This window comes from Dicentrarchus labrax, unplaced genomic scaffold (assembly GCF_905237075.1).
Source record: "Dicentrarchus labrax unplaced genomic scaffold, dlabrax2021, whole genome shotgun sequence".
Classification (NCBI taxonomy): Eukaryota; Metazoa; Chordata; class Actinopteri; family Moronidae; genus Dicentrarchus; species Dicentrarchus labrax.
Genome location: NW_026136721.1, coordinates 16,269,279 through 16,286,841, shown reverse-complemented (window position 1 = coordinate 16,286,841; position 17,563 = coordinate 16,269,279). Strand labels below are relative to the sequence as shown.

Here is a 17,563-nt window from a genome sequence, read left to right as displayed (position 1 = left end):
ATCAAGTACATAGACACATTCACAGACATACACAGAGTATCGTGGAAACCTGCATCAGCACTGCTGATGCCAGTGAACCACATCGGGCATGTGCAGAATTTGGATCACATTTAAAGCTTGAAAGGAACAGGCCAAACCACAGCAGCCACTACCCAATATCACACACTCTTCCAGGCTTGTGAGGAACATTCATTCATGACATTCATTGCCTAAGCAATGTCTAACCTTATCGTTTATCTAACTTTACAATAAATGTGTCCCTGTCCTTCAAAATGTATTTGTCACTTCAAAGCAATTCAAAGTACAAATGCATACAGACGTACACACAAACACACACACCTTGCCTCTTCAAATGCAAGACCTCATTGTAAACAGTGAGGAGCACTTCAGCAAGAGACCGGCCTTGAGTCAACAGTGCAAAATAAATATCCCTAATACTGTGTAGGCTGAACTGAAAGGCAAGCGGCTTGCTGTAAAATCTCCACACAAGGTGATGCAACTGTTCAAAGGGCACAATACAAACAGCAGGATAGGACAACACTGTTTTATCTTTACATGAGCCCGCAAGCTTGACTTTGTCTACGTCTGAATGATCAGACTTGGACTATTATTACCAGGTGTTGAGTTCCTGACAAAGACGCAAATGCATTGAGGGTCAGAAAGGAAACAAACTGATCCGTGAAGCATGAAAAATATTCAATAAATCTAAGAAATCTAGGGTATATGGTTTCCCAGTGAACGCTGGCTCTGTCACGTATTGCTTTATTTTTAAGTGCTGCTGTAGCTTATGCTCTGTTTGAACGGCTTCCTGTTACAACGGTTGCAGCCAACTACAAACCTGCAGCAAAGATACCATATCCCAATACTTGTACGTAAATAATTAGTATGCTTCAGTCACGTTTGGCTACTAGAGCTACAGTAATTCTCAGGAATCCAGACCTCCAAGGAAAGAAAATCAAACCACAACATTATGCGTGTTGGCTGAAATATGCCCTGTGCTCACAGAGTTGTTTACTTCAGCAAAACCTGACCCAACATGAGAGCCTCTGGCCTGCAGGGCACTTGGAAAGCTCCAGCAGTGGCTCTCTCTCACTGAGCCAGGGTGTGGTAGCTGGTGGTTATATTAGGGTTTTAGTGAGCCGCTGACTGCTGTGATTCTGTGGCCAGTGTCACAAGCACCAACACATAGGCACATGTGATGTACTCACTGCTGTAACTTGATTGGGGAAGAATAACTGACAAAAGAGAAAATGGGAACTGATAACCCAAACTATTAGTCACTGAGGTGAAAAGTTCTTTGCTTGCAGCAAGTTCTCCATTGGGTCCTCCGTAATCTCGATAACTCAACCGCTGTTTTTTTTTAGCAAAAGATCTGAGACTAACATAGGCTTCCAGTCAAGAGGAAGAATACCAAAGCCTGAGCCAGGTGATGGATTTTAACTCTGTAGGATCTTGGAGAAAAGCTCTGTATCTGTGATCAACATGCTCTAGAGAAGGCCCTCCTTTCAGGACTCTCTAAGCTCTATGCAACAGAGCTCTGAGTAGCAAATATGCAACTAAAGCTGCACACAACATCCATTCCCATCTCCGTCACACTTTGCTTTGCTTTGTCTAACATCAAGGCTAAATTGCGACTTTAGCTGATACCATTATACTATCTTCTTTACTGACCACTTTAGCAGCATTTATCAGCTGTCAATTGCAGATCTTGTTCTCCACTAGACAATGTTCCCTCAGTTAGCAACTGCATGCATTAACCTAATCCTGAAACTTAAAATTGAGATGTCTGCACTAGCCCCGAACGTTGAAGGAAAAAAGAAATGTGCTGTGCCATCATGTTTCATTCAGTTTCTACTCTGTAGAGTGTAAATTAATATGTTCCCTTTCCCCTTTTTGGACTTACGGGGCTCTGTAAGATCTGTGTGACACGTTTCTTCTGCTCCAGAACATTGAAGTCCTGCCTTAGGTCAGGTGACATGTTCCTGGCCCTGATGTACTCCGGGTCGTTGACGTTGACCCGGTCGAAGTAGCGCTCCTTAGTGCCTCCACTGGGCGGGGGAGGGGTAGTTACCACCTCCTGATGGCTGTCCTCACTCATGCCTGCTTCGCCTCACTCACTCGCTCTATGGTTGCCGCTCTGACTCTCACCTGAGGAGAAGAGAACAGAAGTTAGAACATACATTGTTTCATTTGAAAGGCGAGTAGGAAATATTAAGCATAAAAAACATATACACTCAGATGTTTTACTGTGTTTCACAGCACGACAAGGGAGCTTAGGGGGTACCAGGATTCAAAGCACTTTGACAATGTGGTATTCAAATATTGCAGTCAGGATGCAGGATGAATCTTATAATGTTTACTTTTATGAATTGAAATTGTATGGTGCTTCATACCTACTTAAACAACTACCACACAAACAGCAAAGCCTTGACTGATGGACACACCACTAAAGTTTATCAATTGAGTTAAATGATTAATGTCATTCTTTTAACTAAAGCAACTGTCTTACTAAGTAGTTATTCAATAGGGTAGCCTATTACATTACTTTCAAAACTAATGGAAAACATCTAGCATATGCCAATCCAATTTACTGACAAATAACATAATGAATTGTCCATCATTAGCTGATGACAGAGTCTTGGCCCTGATAATGGTGGACGTAAGAGAGGTGCTCCTCTTTGGTTTGATGCAGATAATAAGCTCCTGCACTCTCCCGACAGCAGAGTTTTGTTCTATAAACACATTGTGCCACAACTGCACGTATTTATTAGTCAGGTCACACTGACACGCCACCAAACAAAGCATACGACGAGGAGCAGTTCTGTTTGAACATCCAGGCTTTGACTGGCGAGGTGGTTTACTCCCACTGTTCATTCTCAGGTCAGCTGGCATGACAACAAGCATTAATGCAGGACACAGGAATTGCTACAGTAAAAGCAACAAGTGTGACTAAGCCTCTCAATGCCTTGTTGTCACGCCAAGGGACACAATCAATAAAGGAAACAGGAAATGCATTTGAAAATGTTATAAAAGTTATGTGAAAGAGTTGATTTTGTTATGCAAGACAATTTGTTGAGGAATCTGACAATAAAGCACAATGAAATCCAAGCTAAAACTCACATATTTTCTTTTCATCTAAGTGAAGTAGTTGTTGCACTCAAAAAGCCCCATTTATCCTACACACATTGCTTTAAAAAATCCCAGATCTTCAAAACTTCACCAAAAATGATTCATTTTGATTTTTTTTAGATATCATGAAAACACATGAGATCAAATGCACAATCTCCTTGGTAGAAGTAAAAAATATTCACAGGAGGAGGCAGACAAGACACGTAAAACTGCATTTTCCAGGATCCCCTGCAACACTGCTGCTGTTGTAGTAGCCAAGGATAAGCTGGTGGTGTATTAAGGGGAGGCGGGGCTTAGGGGAGCTATACCAGATGGTGTCTTGGCTTGAAGAGCAAAGGAATGAGTGAGAGAGAGAGCAAGAAAGAGTTTAAGAAAGGCATCCCACTGCTTTCCGTCTTCAAAAGCCCAGTGGTCATCTGACAGCAAGAGGATCAAAATTTAGGAGCTACTCTGCCAGAAGTGACTCTTTCTACCCCTTTCAGCCTTTTCTGCTCTTAACTCTGTATGGTGGGGGGTGATTTGGTCATGCCACTAAGCTACTCACTCAAATGCCACTTAAAAAGATGGTTGAGATTAGTGGAGTGACACACAGCTCAATGTATAGAAGAGTCACACTCAGACAAAACAAACAGTGAGTTTAAAAGAAATCCTTTCAAGAGGATGAACGTGTACCGTGGCATGTAGTGTTTTTAATGGGGTTTCCTCTCATAACCTTCACTTTTTCCTATGGAAGAAAACAATGTGTTAAGAATTGGCATTTACTGTATTGCTACTGTACCAATTTGAATATGCTAAAAGCCAGCAACAACATTCAACCCTTCCTTTTCAAACGAATGGCCTTCAAACATTCAACAAGTGATGTTATGAGAAAGAAGTAATCACAATAAGATCTCAGATTTACCCCAATAGTAGGAGCGAAAATGTGGTTTCCAACCTAAATTTTGACCATTTAAAATTTGAACTGGTATCCCTGCCACAACCACCTCTATGCAGACAATCTCCGTGCTTTGTAGATGTGGCAAGTCACAGACATCCAGTTACAAGTTTTAGGAAATATACAGATCCAATCTAATCTAATGTTTTGCTTCAGAAAATATCCCTCCATTTGAAAATCCCAAAATATCCATGTTGTCTCTAAACCAGAGAATCCATAGGAACACAGGAAACCTCTTGCTCTCTACCTGATCCCACCACAAGCTGTGATTTATACAATGGAAATGAATAAAAGCCTCCCAAAAAATCCTCTTTAATTGAAGGCAGCTGGGCAGAGTAGAGTTATGTAACCTGATATTGAATTCATCCTCCTTACTGCTTACTGAGTAGCTGTGCACAGGACAGGCCTGGATAAAACCGCAAAATGATGGGTTGGCCATTGGTATTGTAACAGAAAAAATAAAGACATCCATCCGTCCATTCATTTTCTATGATCACTCATGCTTTTGAGGGTTGTTGGGGGCTGGAGCTTATCCCAGCTGACACTGAGTGAGAGACCCTGGACAGGTTCATCACAGGGCTGACACATAGAGACAAATAACCATTCACAATCACACCTATGGGCAATTTAGGGTTTCCTATTAACCTAGTAACCTTCACGTCTTTGGAATGTGGGAGTGAAGCTGGTGAACCTGGAGGAAACCCACGCAAACACAAGGAGAACATGCAAACTCCACAAAGAAAGGTCCCAGCCGCAGCTACATAAAGGCCTCAGCCTTCTAGCTTTTCATACTTATTCTTCAGTTGCACAAAAGTAAATGAAATGTAATTTATACAATCAGCTCCAATGCTCAGAAACACATCTGAGAAGTTGTGATTGACAGCAGAAGCTCATGCCTGAAATGTGCTGAATGAGTGGAGTTCTGTGTGGCCGAATGCAACAGCTGTAGCCTCACCAAAATACAGTTACACACCCCCCTCCAAGCTGTAAACCCTGCCTCACCCCTCCCTTTACTCACACTCATACACCAGTACACTCTCCCATCCCTGCTCTGTCACAAGACACACAACTCCAGCAGTCCCCAGCATGAGCTTCCCCCCTCCCTCCCTCTGCCTCTGTCAATAGATCATTGTCCCCAGCCTGAACCCCCTCGGTCTGGTCTCATCCAGAGAGATCGACGGTTGGGAGGTTTGGGAGGATGAGAGGAGGGGGCTGTGGTGGTAGTGGCTCTCTGTGTGTGTATGCATGTGAGACTGTGCACAATTATTCTGCGTAAGAATGAAATCTAAACCTTGCATTACAGCATCAAAGTTTAGAATTCAGATTTCATGCTAATGGCAGATGCTCTCTTGTGATTCATGAAACAGTTTCACAACAATGCCAGAACTTCAGATTGAGTTCAGTGACCGACTGGAAATGTGAGACACAATTGCCCTTTGCAGACATGGCATTGGAGGACAGCGCTGTATTGTAATTGATTTAAACTCCATTAATCTGTGGCAGATAGGCGAGGCAGGCTGTGTTTACTGAAGGGAGCTAGACTGCGATGGCAGCCCGAGGCAAGGTGACCACAACCTCTCACCCTGTGACCTTTAATGACCTTCCCCTCCCTCCCTCCCGCCCATTTTCAGCAGCTCTGCAGACACAAGTCGTCTTCTTTAGTTGTCCATGAAAACGTTCTCATCTATAAACAGTTATTTTAAGAGTGCTATAAAACCAATCACTACTAGAAACCTTGCTATGTTTAACATGTTTTTGGTTACTAGGAGTTACACAATGAATGTTGTGATGAATGGCCTTAAGTTTAACAATAGCCTGTTGCTGCGTCAGAAGGAGAGACTTATAATACTGCAGGTTTCATCTATGTTGTAAACTAAGGTGGGCTGCATAAATCAATAAATTATATCAGCTTAGATAAAATTGGCTGCAGCTAATGTTTGTATTCATTATTGGTTAATGTGCCGATTATTTTCGGAATTAATCAATGAATTATACGGTCGATAAAAAGTAAAAAAATAGCTGATCCCAGAAAATGGTGATCCCAATTTCTAAAGCCAAGAAATCTGTGCAAAACCCAAAGGTATTCAATTGACTATTGCATACAACAATGAAAAATTACCAGCAGTACAAAGTAATGTTTAGAAATTAAGAAATTATTAAAAGCCAATCAACTAATTGATTAATCAGCTTCTTGTCTCTGGAGCCCTCTCCATTTTCCCAAAGGTGTTTGATTGATGACATTTGATTTACATAATTTCCATTCTCATCAAACCATTCAATAACCCCTCATGTCCTGAAAGCATCTGCATTAGTCAAGTTTCTCCACTCATTCATTCATGGTTTTCTTTTCATTTAATTTGTTAATTTGTATGTACTAACATGGGCAAGCACCGCTGTGTTTTAACTGTGTATTGTGTATGTATTAGTTGTTAATGTTTGCATGCAGCAGGTGACAAACAAATCAGATAAATAAGTAAGGCTGCAACTAACAATTATTATCAGTATCAATTAATCTTCTGATTTTCTTGATTAATCAATTTGTAAATAGTGAAAAATGCCTCCTATAATATCCCACAGCCCGAGGTGACAGCTTTAAATGTTTTTGTCCGATCAACAGTCTAATAGTTTCTGTTTATTACATTCCCCACATTTGAGGAGCTGGAACCAACAATTTTTCACTTAAAAACAATAATCTGTTAATGACTAATCGTTGTAGCTCTATAAACAAGCGAGAACACATTTTTTTGAATGACTTCATATTGATGCAGCACTGCAGTCCGATCCAAAGAACATATTTTTATTTGATAGAATTAGTTCCTTACTTCATCTCTATTATGGGAGCTTATTGTATATCTCTAAGACAGAGTGCTCACCCATAATGCCTCAGTAGTCCTCTGACATTTGAAGCTGGAGCAGAGCCAGCAGCTCAGACAACACACAACTCTCCATCTTCATCTGATGACACCCAGCTAATCTGGAATCCTACGTCTACCCATGTATCTGTCGCTCCATCTCTCTGTCTGGTCTTGTCTCTCTCATCTCTTCTCTGTCCATCATTCTGTCTCTGACTCTATCTCTCACTTCACCTTTTATTGTCTGTCCTTAAAACAGACTTCTTCATTATGTGAAAAAAAACCCAACTTAGTAGCAAGACAACAGTAAACAAAAGCAAAAGTTACAATAATGTTGATTAATACTGCAGGCGGTCAACAGGCAGACGCGCACCAACACCAACTCACGCCCACCCACCCACTCATACACACACACACACTAACACACACACCTCATATCTTTATCTTGCCTGGGGGGAGCTTCAAAGCAAGGTTGCTTGTGTCTCTACGAGCTGCCACCACTAAAAATAGACACACAGCCTTTTGGGTTGTGTTACAAGCCCAACGGCAACAATACCAGGAAAGAATCTGTATGTTGGCTAATTATATCCACACACACTGTAAATGGCACAGTGAGCAAACACACACACACACACACACACACACGAACAAATCTGCACACAAGTGACCTGCAGTGTCAACTCTATAACTCATGCACACACACTCATACACATACACACACACACACACACACACGAACAAATCTGCACACAAGTGACCTGCAGTGTCAACTCTATAACTCATGCACACACACACACACACACACACACACACACACACACACAAACAGAGGGGTAGGTGTGTCTAAACATGACTGCATGACAGTTCCAGCAGTGAAACTGGAGGACGGTGTGAGAGCCAAATGCTCAGCAGCTTACACATCCTCCAGTGGCTTTACTATGAGACGGAGAAAACTCTTCTTCTGAGCCCACTAATGAATGTTTTTGTCTCTAACGGCTGGTTGTAGTTTAGGGTGTTGGTTTCTTGTGCAACCTCATTGCAGTGCAGCAGTTGAGCAGGTTACAACACATAAAAACTTTTTTTTTTTTTTTTTTTTTTACAGACATTCCTTGTAAACAACTGATTTATACATTTGTGAACAGTATTCTGGAGGCTGATTCTTGTGCGGCAGTGACCTTAAAATGCTCAACTGTGTCCTCGCTCACATACAGCCTCTACTGTTGCACACATTAGAGATAATAGCCACAGCTAATCTTCCCTGGTGCTCACACTCAGTGCACTGTTACTGCCAAGTGTGTTTATAGTGCAGGAGTGTGTGTGTGCGTGTGTGTGTGTGCCCAAGCAGCCATACTACCATGGAATTCCCCTAAAACTACAAATCAGTTTTAGGGTTGGTAATCTTTGGACTCATGCAGCTAGTGGGAACAAAAAGCAGAAGGCGTGCTAGATTCCTGTTAGAAATGAATGAGAGTCTCTTTAAAACACAAAATCCAAATGTCAGACCAGGTGCCATGACACTAGAAACCAGCACATAAACAAATAAGCCAAGCCCAACCAACCTTGTATTTCCTCCTCGGTCAGTGAATGGGAGAGAACAGGCAGTCGTAGTAGGCGGCAGAGGCAAAACACATGTCTCTATTTTTCTCTGTTGCTCGCTGTCTGTGCTCAAATTCCAACACTGGGTCACAGAGAGAAGCCGGGGAAGACGAGAGAGAGCGAGAGAGAGAAAGAGCGGGATATGAACGACAGAAAGTGAGAGCAAGGCTGCGATCAGAAAACCAGTTGGTTCACTTGTCTGTCCAGATTTTCCATATAGATGCTTTTTGGTCGAGCTGCCAGCAGACAGCAGATTCTCCCAGATTCCTGTGGGCTCTGCTCCTCGGCTGCCCCAGCGTTCATCAGAGAGGGATAGAAGTATCAACAGCTGTGAGTGTGTATGTGAGAGCATATGTGTGTGTGTGTGTGTGTATATGTGTGTGTGTCTGTGGGAGCCCTCTGCGAATGAGGGTGTGTATTTGTGTGGAAAAGAAGCTAAAGAGACCACGTGATGCAGGCTTAATCCCCCGCCCACTGGCTAGAAACACACACACACACACACACACACACACACACACACACACACACACACACACACACACACACACACACACACACACACACAGGCTTCTAGACCAATCAGAGCTCAGGCTCACACACACACTAATCACCCTTCCTCCTCCCTCGCCTGCTCTCCCTCCCTCCCTTTCTCTCCTCTCTCTCTCTCCCGTCTAGTCATCTTTTTTCTTCTCTCTTTTTTCTTTGATCCATTCACTTTCTGGTCTCTCTCTCTCTCTCCCACATTCCACAATCCTCTCTCTCTTTCTATCTCTTTATGTCCCTCATTCACACCCCCTGCCACCCCACCACCCCTCTGGGCGACTGTACTAAAGGTCAGTGTTTATGAGTTCGTCTGGCAACTACAGCCACACAACACGCATGGCCTTTAGAGTGACTTCAATGTTATCTGGCTCTGTGGTGAACCGAAATACCAAATGTCAAAAAAAGAGTCAAAGGACACTTTTAAAACAAAGATTTTAAAATGAAAATGTCACAGTTACATTATTTTACTTCCCAGGTCAGAGGTCACGGTAAGCCATGTAACAGCTGTTTGTGATTCATTGTCTTGCCTAAAGCAAAACTCCATTATAAACCCGGCCTCTTTTCCCTCATCCATGTCCCTGTTGATATCTCATGCTGTTGACTGATTCTCACCAAAGCTGCGACTACAGACCAACGGACATCTTGCTTTTCTGCAGTAGATTCACAAACACCAAAACCAATCAAAGCGTGTTTTTCTTCAGTCTCTCTGTACTGAGTACAAGTACGTGGATAAAGTGTTCAAGTGGATAAAATATGGTAACGTCAGCTCTTCATACAGTTTTGTTTTGTTGGTAGCTCAATCACTTTACTTTTTGCTACTTAGCTGATAGATAAATAATGAGCTGGGGGGGGGATGCAATGAACCACGTTCCATAAACAATAGTGAAAAGTGAAATATTGCCTAGCCTAGTTGATTACAGAGTAAATGAAAGACATGTTACAATTTTTTAAGGTTGATTTTTGTATTGTAGTTAAAACCGACTAATAAGATGGAAATTTGTGTGATTATAGTCAAAAGCAGACAAATTTGGACTTTGTGCTTGAGGATGTACAGTGAGGACAGGGAAGTTTCCCAACCTGTCGATCCAACAAAGCAGGAAATGAACTCAAGTTGCACAACCGTAAAACAAAGCCCACAATCCGGACCCACCCAGTGGAGAAGAAGCTGAGCCGCAGGCGACTGAACCACCAGAGTCAACCTCTGACAACCTGTCAGCCAATACATGAGTGATGCGATCTCAACTGCTATGTAAATTTACATGTGGATCTCTTACAAATACTAGATACATAAACACTTATTCAGATTGTTCCAGATTTAATACTGAAAAGAGACATTGTACACACAGGTGTGATGCATAAAAGTTTCTGGACTGAGTCCGTTACATGTACTATTACTATAATCAGGGTTCGTACAGCTTACAAAAGTAAAATTCAAGCCCTTTCAAGGTACCCAAACCAAAGATTTCCAGACTCTCGAAGCCATCATCTTCACATCTAAATTGTAACTATGAATCCATACAGAATTCCTTTATATCACAATTAATGTAGAGTAAGAGTATCCAGAGTAAGGGATCAACAGAGGACTTATCTAGCTATGGATGATTAGTGAACGTGCCAGAAGACAACAAACTAATAAGAGAACGGAATCATTTCATTTCACATATTCAAAGATTTTTGGTTTGATTTTTGTAATTGTATAGATGAAACGGAAGCCTTTTTCAGGTATACTCAAAGTCAAGCATATCCCTATCCTTGAAAACATAACGGTTACAATTAAGCATTTTCCAAACTTTCAAGACTTACTTGTACAAACCCTGTTTAATATAAATATTTTATTAACATCTAAATGTCTAAACTTACTTTCTTTCCTGGCTGTTATGTGAATTAGCAATTTTATCTCTTAGTAAGATTAATTTTTAACTTTCAACTGTCTTGTAAAACCATGTCACTATCTCACACATGAAACTGCCGAACTTTCAATTTATGCAAGTAGATTTGCAGGTTTTAGTGCCAAAGGTTTTTGGCCGAGAGCTTTTGGGTAATAAAGATCTGTCTTACAAGTTGACAGCCATAACCCGATAGCTTAGATGATAAGAGGTTTTTTGTTTAGGCTCCTGGAAGAGAAACTTTAACAACACTGTGACAACAGACGCCAAACCAAACTAATCTGATGACTTGCACCGAAGCTGAAAACCTGCCAAACTGAAACTTTATACAAAACCCTGCAATGTTTTGTGAAATCTGAATTCCCTCCTGATTAGGAAGATCACCTCCCTAATGATGAAGCTGAGTGATGTGCTGACATGTTCACACACACACACACACACACACACACACACACACACACACACACACACACACACACACACACACACACACACACACACACACACACACACACACACACACACACACACACACACACAGTGTTATGAATGCCACAGACATGCAGGCTGGGTGCTGCTGGCTATGTACGACAGGCTGATTCCTCTAAATGGCATCACATGCATGTGGATGAAATCAGTGGAGCATTTGCTCAGGGGGCTGCAGATGGTTTGTACTAACAAACAAGAGCTATCATCCTGCAGTCGGCACATGACTTACTGTCTTTTCCCATAAACTTTGTCCTCTATACATAAACATATATATAATTAATGTGCTGTTGGGAATCACTCGCATTGCTGGTGTATGAAATGACATTATGAGCATTATTTATAGAAAATCTGTATAAAGTAGCTCCTATGCAGCATTGTCTTAAAGAAAACATTATTTTACTGCAATACATTTGCAGGGGTTGTCTTGGTGGAAAAAGTGGAGAATTAGTCATATTTAATAGGAAAAAAAATAATTTTTCTAAATCATGGAATTCAATGGAAAGGGCCATTAACTTCCTTGTTTAATATGTGACTTTCCATATGTTGCCAGGCTCAGTTAAATACTGATACTGAACTTATTTCTTGTGTTTGTTACAATATCAGGTTTTTCTATATTGCCCAGCCCTGTGTCTGCACACAGTATTCTCATCCGCAGTGCAGTGGATATGCCAAGTACAGACTGGCATAGAAAGGAGACTGATATCCCTCCACCACCACCACCCCCCTCCTCCTCCTGGATGTTGGTGCATCACTCAGCACTTTATGTCCACCTACCACACACACACACACACACACACACACACACACACACACACACACACACACACACACACACACACACACACACACACACACACACACACACACACCATCCCCAGCTGTCACTGCCAGGCCTGACTCAGGGAAACAGAGCTACACACACAAACACACCGCTGCACAATACTGAATGCTGCCACTTCTAAACCTCTAAACAGATTCTAAACACAGGTCATTGTATAGAGACATCACGCTGTAATGATAGCACGTTTGGTAGTGCCTCACGTACTGTGTACTTATTAAAGCCTGTGGTTAGACAACAAAAGCATTCAAATGCCACCAATCATTTCACACTAATCTGGGCTATAATTCTTGCACACCATCTAAAATTACAAAACTCACTGTCAAAGATGTAACACAAACTTTTATACAAACTTAAGTGCATCTTTATGAGTGCAAAGAGCGCCAAAGCAAAATGGGACAGTCCCAAAACAGTGTCACTGCTTGATAATAGCAGGCTTGTCTCTTAACGATAGCTAATCATGACCCTGTGGAAACCCAAATTACTGTTATTGCTCTAGGTTGACTCATGTGACACATTACAGACAAGGTTAGACTAAACCCAGGCAGTTGAATGCGTGCTTGATACTCTGCCGTCTCCACGCAACTGTTATCAAGTCTGATGATTAATGAGTCCTTTGCACACCACAGTGCTCTTAAGTAATCCCATATTTCAGTTGAAGTCATCCCCTCCTTGACCCCTGCGATAAGCTGCGGACAAAACCAAAACACAACAGAGGGGAAGACCTGAGCGTCTGCTGGCGCTGGTATCCATTTACTGCCATCCGCGTTCTGTCAGCATTTCCCACCAAATGCCAAGCAGTAACAGGAGAGGAGCAAAGGGGCACGTTCACTGATGCTAACAGTTCAGGAATGTACAAACACTTGAGCTCATTATTGGGACCTCTGAGCTTTTCCCAAGAACAGAAAAAAACAGCCTGACTGGTGTTGGGGACCCCACAGTGGGAAATTGACAGATGTGGTAATGCTTAAAAAAATAAAACTCATTCGGTTAATGCTTGTGAGGCAACCCCACTGACATAAGAGAAGCAGTTTTTCACAAAGCTTATTTTGACTGCTTTTATGTCAAAAGTCATTTGCCCACATGACAGGAAGGTCAAGTTAATTCCTGGAGGACAGTATAAAGCCACACGATGGCCTCTAAAATAACAGCTTGTCAGTTCACATATAACATGTCTGCATCTCGAGTCGGCCTGCAGGAAAGACAAGCAGGCCCGCAGAGCAGACTGGGATGATTACATCTACCAAGGAGGACTTCAACTTGACCTGGAGGTTTTCACTCATGTTACTGGACATTCAGAATGAAAACAGGATTGATTAAAAGACATTTCTAGACAGAGAATTTTGTGAAAAAGGTGATGAGTCTGCAGCTATGAAAACAGAACAACCATTAGTAGCTAGACTGGATACTGTGAGAAAACAAACAACATACATTGACAGTAAACCTTTTTATGGCTACGCTGCATGATCATTTTTTAACCCTGCAGGGCTGAAAAAAGTCCAGTACTGCATCACCTTGTGTACACACAAACGTGCACACCCACACACACACACAGAGAAAACCTGTATAGCTGTCACTCCTCTGTTTATCTGGCTCTTAACGGCCTGTCTAGTTGTACGCTTGTATGGGAGTGATCCTAAGTAGGCTCTAATCCATGTTTGAGGGGTAAAGAGGCATTTAGAGAGCAGCTAATGTTTAACGCACTAAGACGTGTTCAGATTCACTTCCTGGAGCGCTCACTGGGAACAATGTTGTCACTGTCTGAGCAGCTGTGTTACTTAGCAAGGAGAAAGCGCGCACACACACATACACACACCATTACAGGGATGTGCTCAAGCGTGACCAGGGTAGTCTGCCTTTGTCTCACGGTTCAGGTAGAGAGAGAACAGACTTCAGCAGAGACACAAGAGAGTGAGCAAGGAAACTGTGTGTGTGTGTGTGTGTGTGTGTGTGTGTGTGTGTGTGTGTGTGTGTGTGTGTGTGTGTGTGTGTGTCTCCCTACTCCTTCATTTCCTACGCTGATGGAGATGAAACGAGGCCTGGAAGTGACAATGGGAAGTCACCGCCCAGTCGTCACCTCGGTCAAATGTGCTACCCCAGGTCAAGCTGAACGAAAAGCACCTCAGTGACAGATTGCTTAGGAAATCGAGTGTTTGTCTACAGGAAACTTAGAAGATAAATAGGAACTTTTCTGTCCTCACGGATGATAATTAAGAACCCTGAGTTAACTATGACCCACCCACCAAGGCTTAAAAATAAAACTAAGATATGGACGGGAACAGCTAATAATAATGACCAATTCATTTCTATTGGCTATTTTGTGTCCTGATCACATGTGTTGCTACAGGGGATCAGCTGTCACTTATTCAATTTCAATTTGTCACTTTCGTATTTAGAAGCCTGACATTGACGTTTTATATGCGAGCGCAAAAGTTTACAGGTTTTCCGCAGGTATGAACACGCTGGCTGCTGAAAGAATTCAATTTATACCACAACACTATGCATTTAGTTGAGTTTATAAATTAATTAAAATCTACAGTAACATTTCACGCTCTGTGTGTCATCAGATCTTTTATATAGACTCTACTTTTGTCTCTTGACCCACCAAGCCAGTCATTGACGACACTTCTCAACTTGCAACTTAACTGCATGTGACATTTCCTCGAGTAACTAATAAAGCTCCTCTTTTCATATCTGTCTTGTGAAAAAGCAGATCACTAAATAGATTAAGACAAGCTTGTGTTTAAATTCTCATTAAGATATAATTGAGTTATTTTGTGTCCTGGCAAAAACGGACAGTGGAAGAATGCTTAAATTACCAAAAGTTAGCTTCAAGCGAACAATGTTGCATTTCAGTGTTTCCTCAGCATATCTGGAAGAAAGGCAGGTGCGAGTTGCACTTAAACTAAAACATCAAATATGCCTCACAATATATTAAGAGTTTAAAAATCCTAGTGATTTATGGTATTACGGTTTGTTTACAAAGGGGATAGGTTTCCAGCTTGTGCTCATTTAGGCGCACTGTAACTTTATTTGTGCTGTATATCGCATGTGGAGGCCCTAGACCAATTCTAAACAGAGCCTACCGTACCTGTGGACTGCCGTCACTCCCATAGCAATCACAGCATATCAGATAACCCTTATACACATACACCCATCTTTTACTCTCTGCTGACAAGAGGATGCCAAACAGACCTTGAGTCAACAAAAAATGAAGAATGCAGATCACTTCCTCTGGTTGTAAATACAGGATTTATGTTGAGTAGATTTTCATGTAGCCACTTGATCCAATAAGATGTTTATTTTACGTTTCTAAAAAGAATATAGTCAAAAAGGAAAGGAGAACAAGGGAAAGAGAAGAGGGAAGTTTTCCTGTCAAGTCTTAGTAACAAAATGCCTGGGTACAGCTTAGAAGTTCACAGCAGATGTCACACCTTTGAAGCGAATGAGAACCAAGTCTATTAGAAACTCTACACAGTTGCATAAAACTGTGACATGAAAGCCAAAGTACTGCGACACACAAAAACCTTCTGGAGACAAAAAGTTGCTTTGTAGCTTCACATGCCACAGGCCAATTCCTCTGAATCAAAACCGTAAAGGGAGGGGATCGGCCACTTTTATCTCCGGCACTGCACGTCGCCGTGCATGTTATATTAAAGAAGCCACACGTGTGCATGCATGTCTCAGTGTATATGCGCGTCCAAAGCCTTTGTGTATACCTGGTCTGTTTTTTTTTTTATTTTTTTATTGGTAAAACTCATCTGAAGCATTGAGTTGTTTTGTGGTTTTTACAGGGGGTAATGTGCTGGACTATCTTGGTTGAGCCCAACAACTTCCGACAACTTGATGTCACTGTGAGGTTCCCAGGCAAAAAATATTACTTCATAATTTTTATACTTCATATTTTCCGTTAGAGAGTTTTAGAGGTATAATTGGTGACCTTTTTAACCTTTGGCCAGAGTTTTTATGCTAAGCTAAGCTAACTGCTTGAATGTACTTATTGATACATTTAAGTTAATTGGACTTGCAAGTGATTCTGACAGTGATGTTAGAGCAATTTAGGACAATTTAAAAAGGATTATACAAGCAAACCATGTAGGAATAAATTCTGATGTACACAGACACAGACACAGACACACACACAGACACACACACACACACACACACACACACACACACACACACACACACACACACACACACACACACACACACACACACACACACACACACACACACACACACACAGACTTCTGGCCGCTAATCACCCTGTAATTATAGCTGGTAATGACAGAGCCGTAGACACAGTTTAACAGGACCCTGTTGCTTTAACCACACAAACAAAAACAATTCATCGCCGGGTGTCACAGCTACTAACTGCTACCGTATGTCCTCACTGCCAGACACTGGCTTTATAGTCAGGCAAGGGCTAAACAACAGAGCAGTCCGAGCTTCTCCATGGCTACATAACACAATATACTTTTACACCAGAGCTGTGTGCTGAATTACCTTCGGTGTGAATTACTTTTCTCCAAGCTCTTAGTGACATCAGTGCCTGTCTGAGAGAGACTGAAAAAACAACGCGGATTCTGTAAAGTTGACTCCACTGATTTTTTTCTTTAAATTATGCCGTGATGGTTTCTACAAACAAAAACACTTTCGAAAGGTTTTCATGGCACCTGGTTAAGATTCAAATCACAAGTTAGGGCTCACTAAGTTGGCTTGGCCACTTAGCTCAAAAAGCACAGCAGCATTTAGTGTAACAAAAAGTTACAGCAGTAATTTTTAACTCCAAATTACATAATTTGCATGGTCAGTAGCTTCAAATCGTTGAACTTGACACAATTTAGCATATCTTGCAAGAAAGATAATCAAGATCCAGTTTTCAAGCTGAAAGAAAACTGCTGTGAGCACAAAGAGTTGTGCAGAGGAACATTTTATAACCTTTTTTATATTTACAAAACCCCTGGAGAGATCCCTTTCTATGCTGCAGTAGCTTATATAGATTCCCTGCAGTAGAGGACAAGAATACTCTGCTGTCCTGGATTTCCAACAGATAATTGAGTTACTTTTTTGGCAGTCTCGGGGACCAAAGCTGCAGAATGAAGCACTGAGAAAGACAGTGTGTCACTATAACAGGGACAGTAGACATTTCATATTGGAATGAAAAGTATCACTCTATATGTTGGGAAATACATGAATATGTGGGATGCACCAAATAATTAAAGGGAAATTGTCTTTGATGCCCCAGACAACAGAAAACTGAAGACAAACAACTGCAGCTTCAAGGAAGCAA

The 17,563-nt window shown here is 41.6% G+C and overlaps 1 protein-coding gene across 1 annotated transcript in view; it reads right to left on the bottom strand.

The window, feature by feature from the left end:
- The window catches only part of add3a (adducin 3 (gamma) a), a 42,959-nt gene extending 34,032 nt beyond the window's left edge, over positions 1-8,927 (bottom strand). The window contains 2 exon segments of the mRNA XM_051385351.1: positions 1,904-2,148; positions 8,475-8,927. Coding sequence (XP_051241311.1) covers positions 1,904-2,098 — 195 coding nt within the window. The 5' untranslated portion in view covers positions 2,099-2,148; positions 8,475-8,927.
- Positions 8,928-17,563: the final 8,636 nt, after the last annotated feature.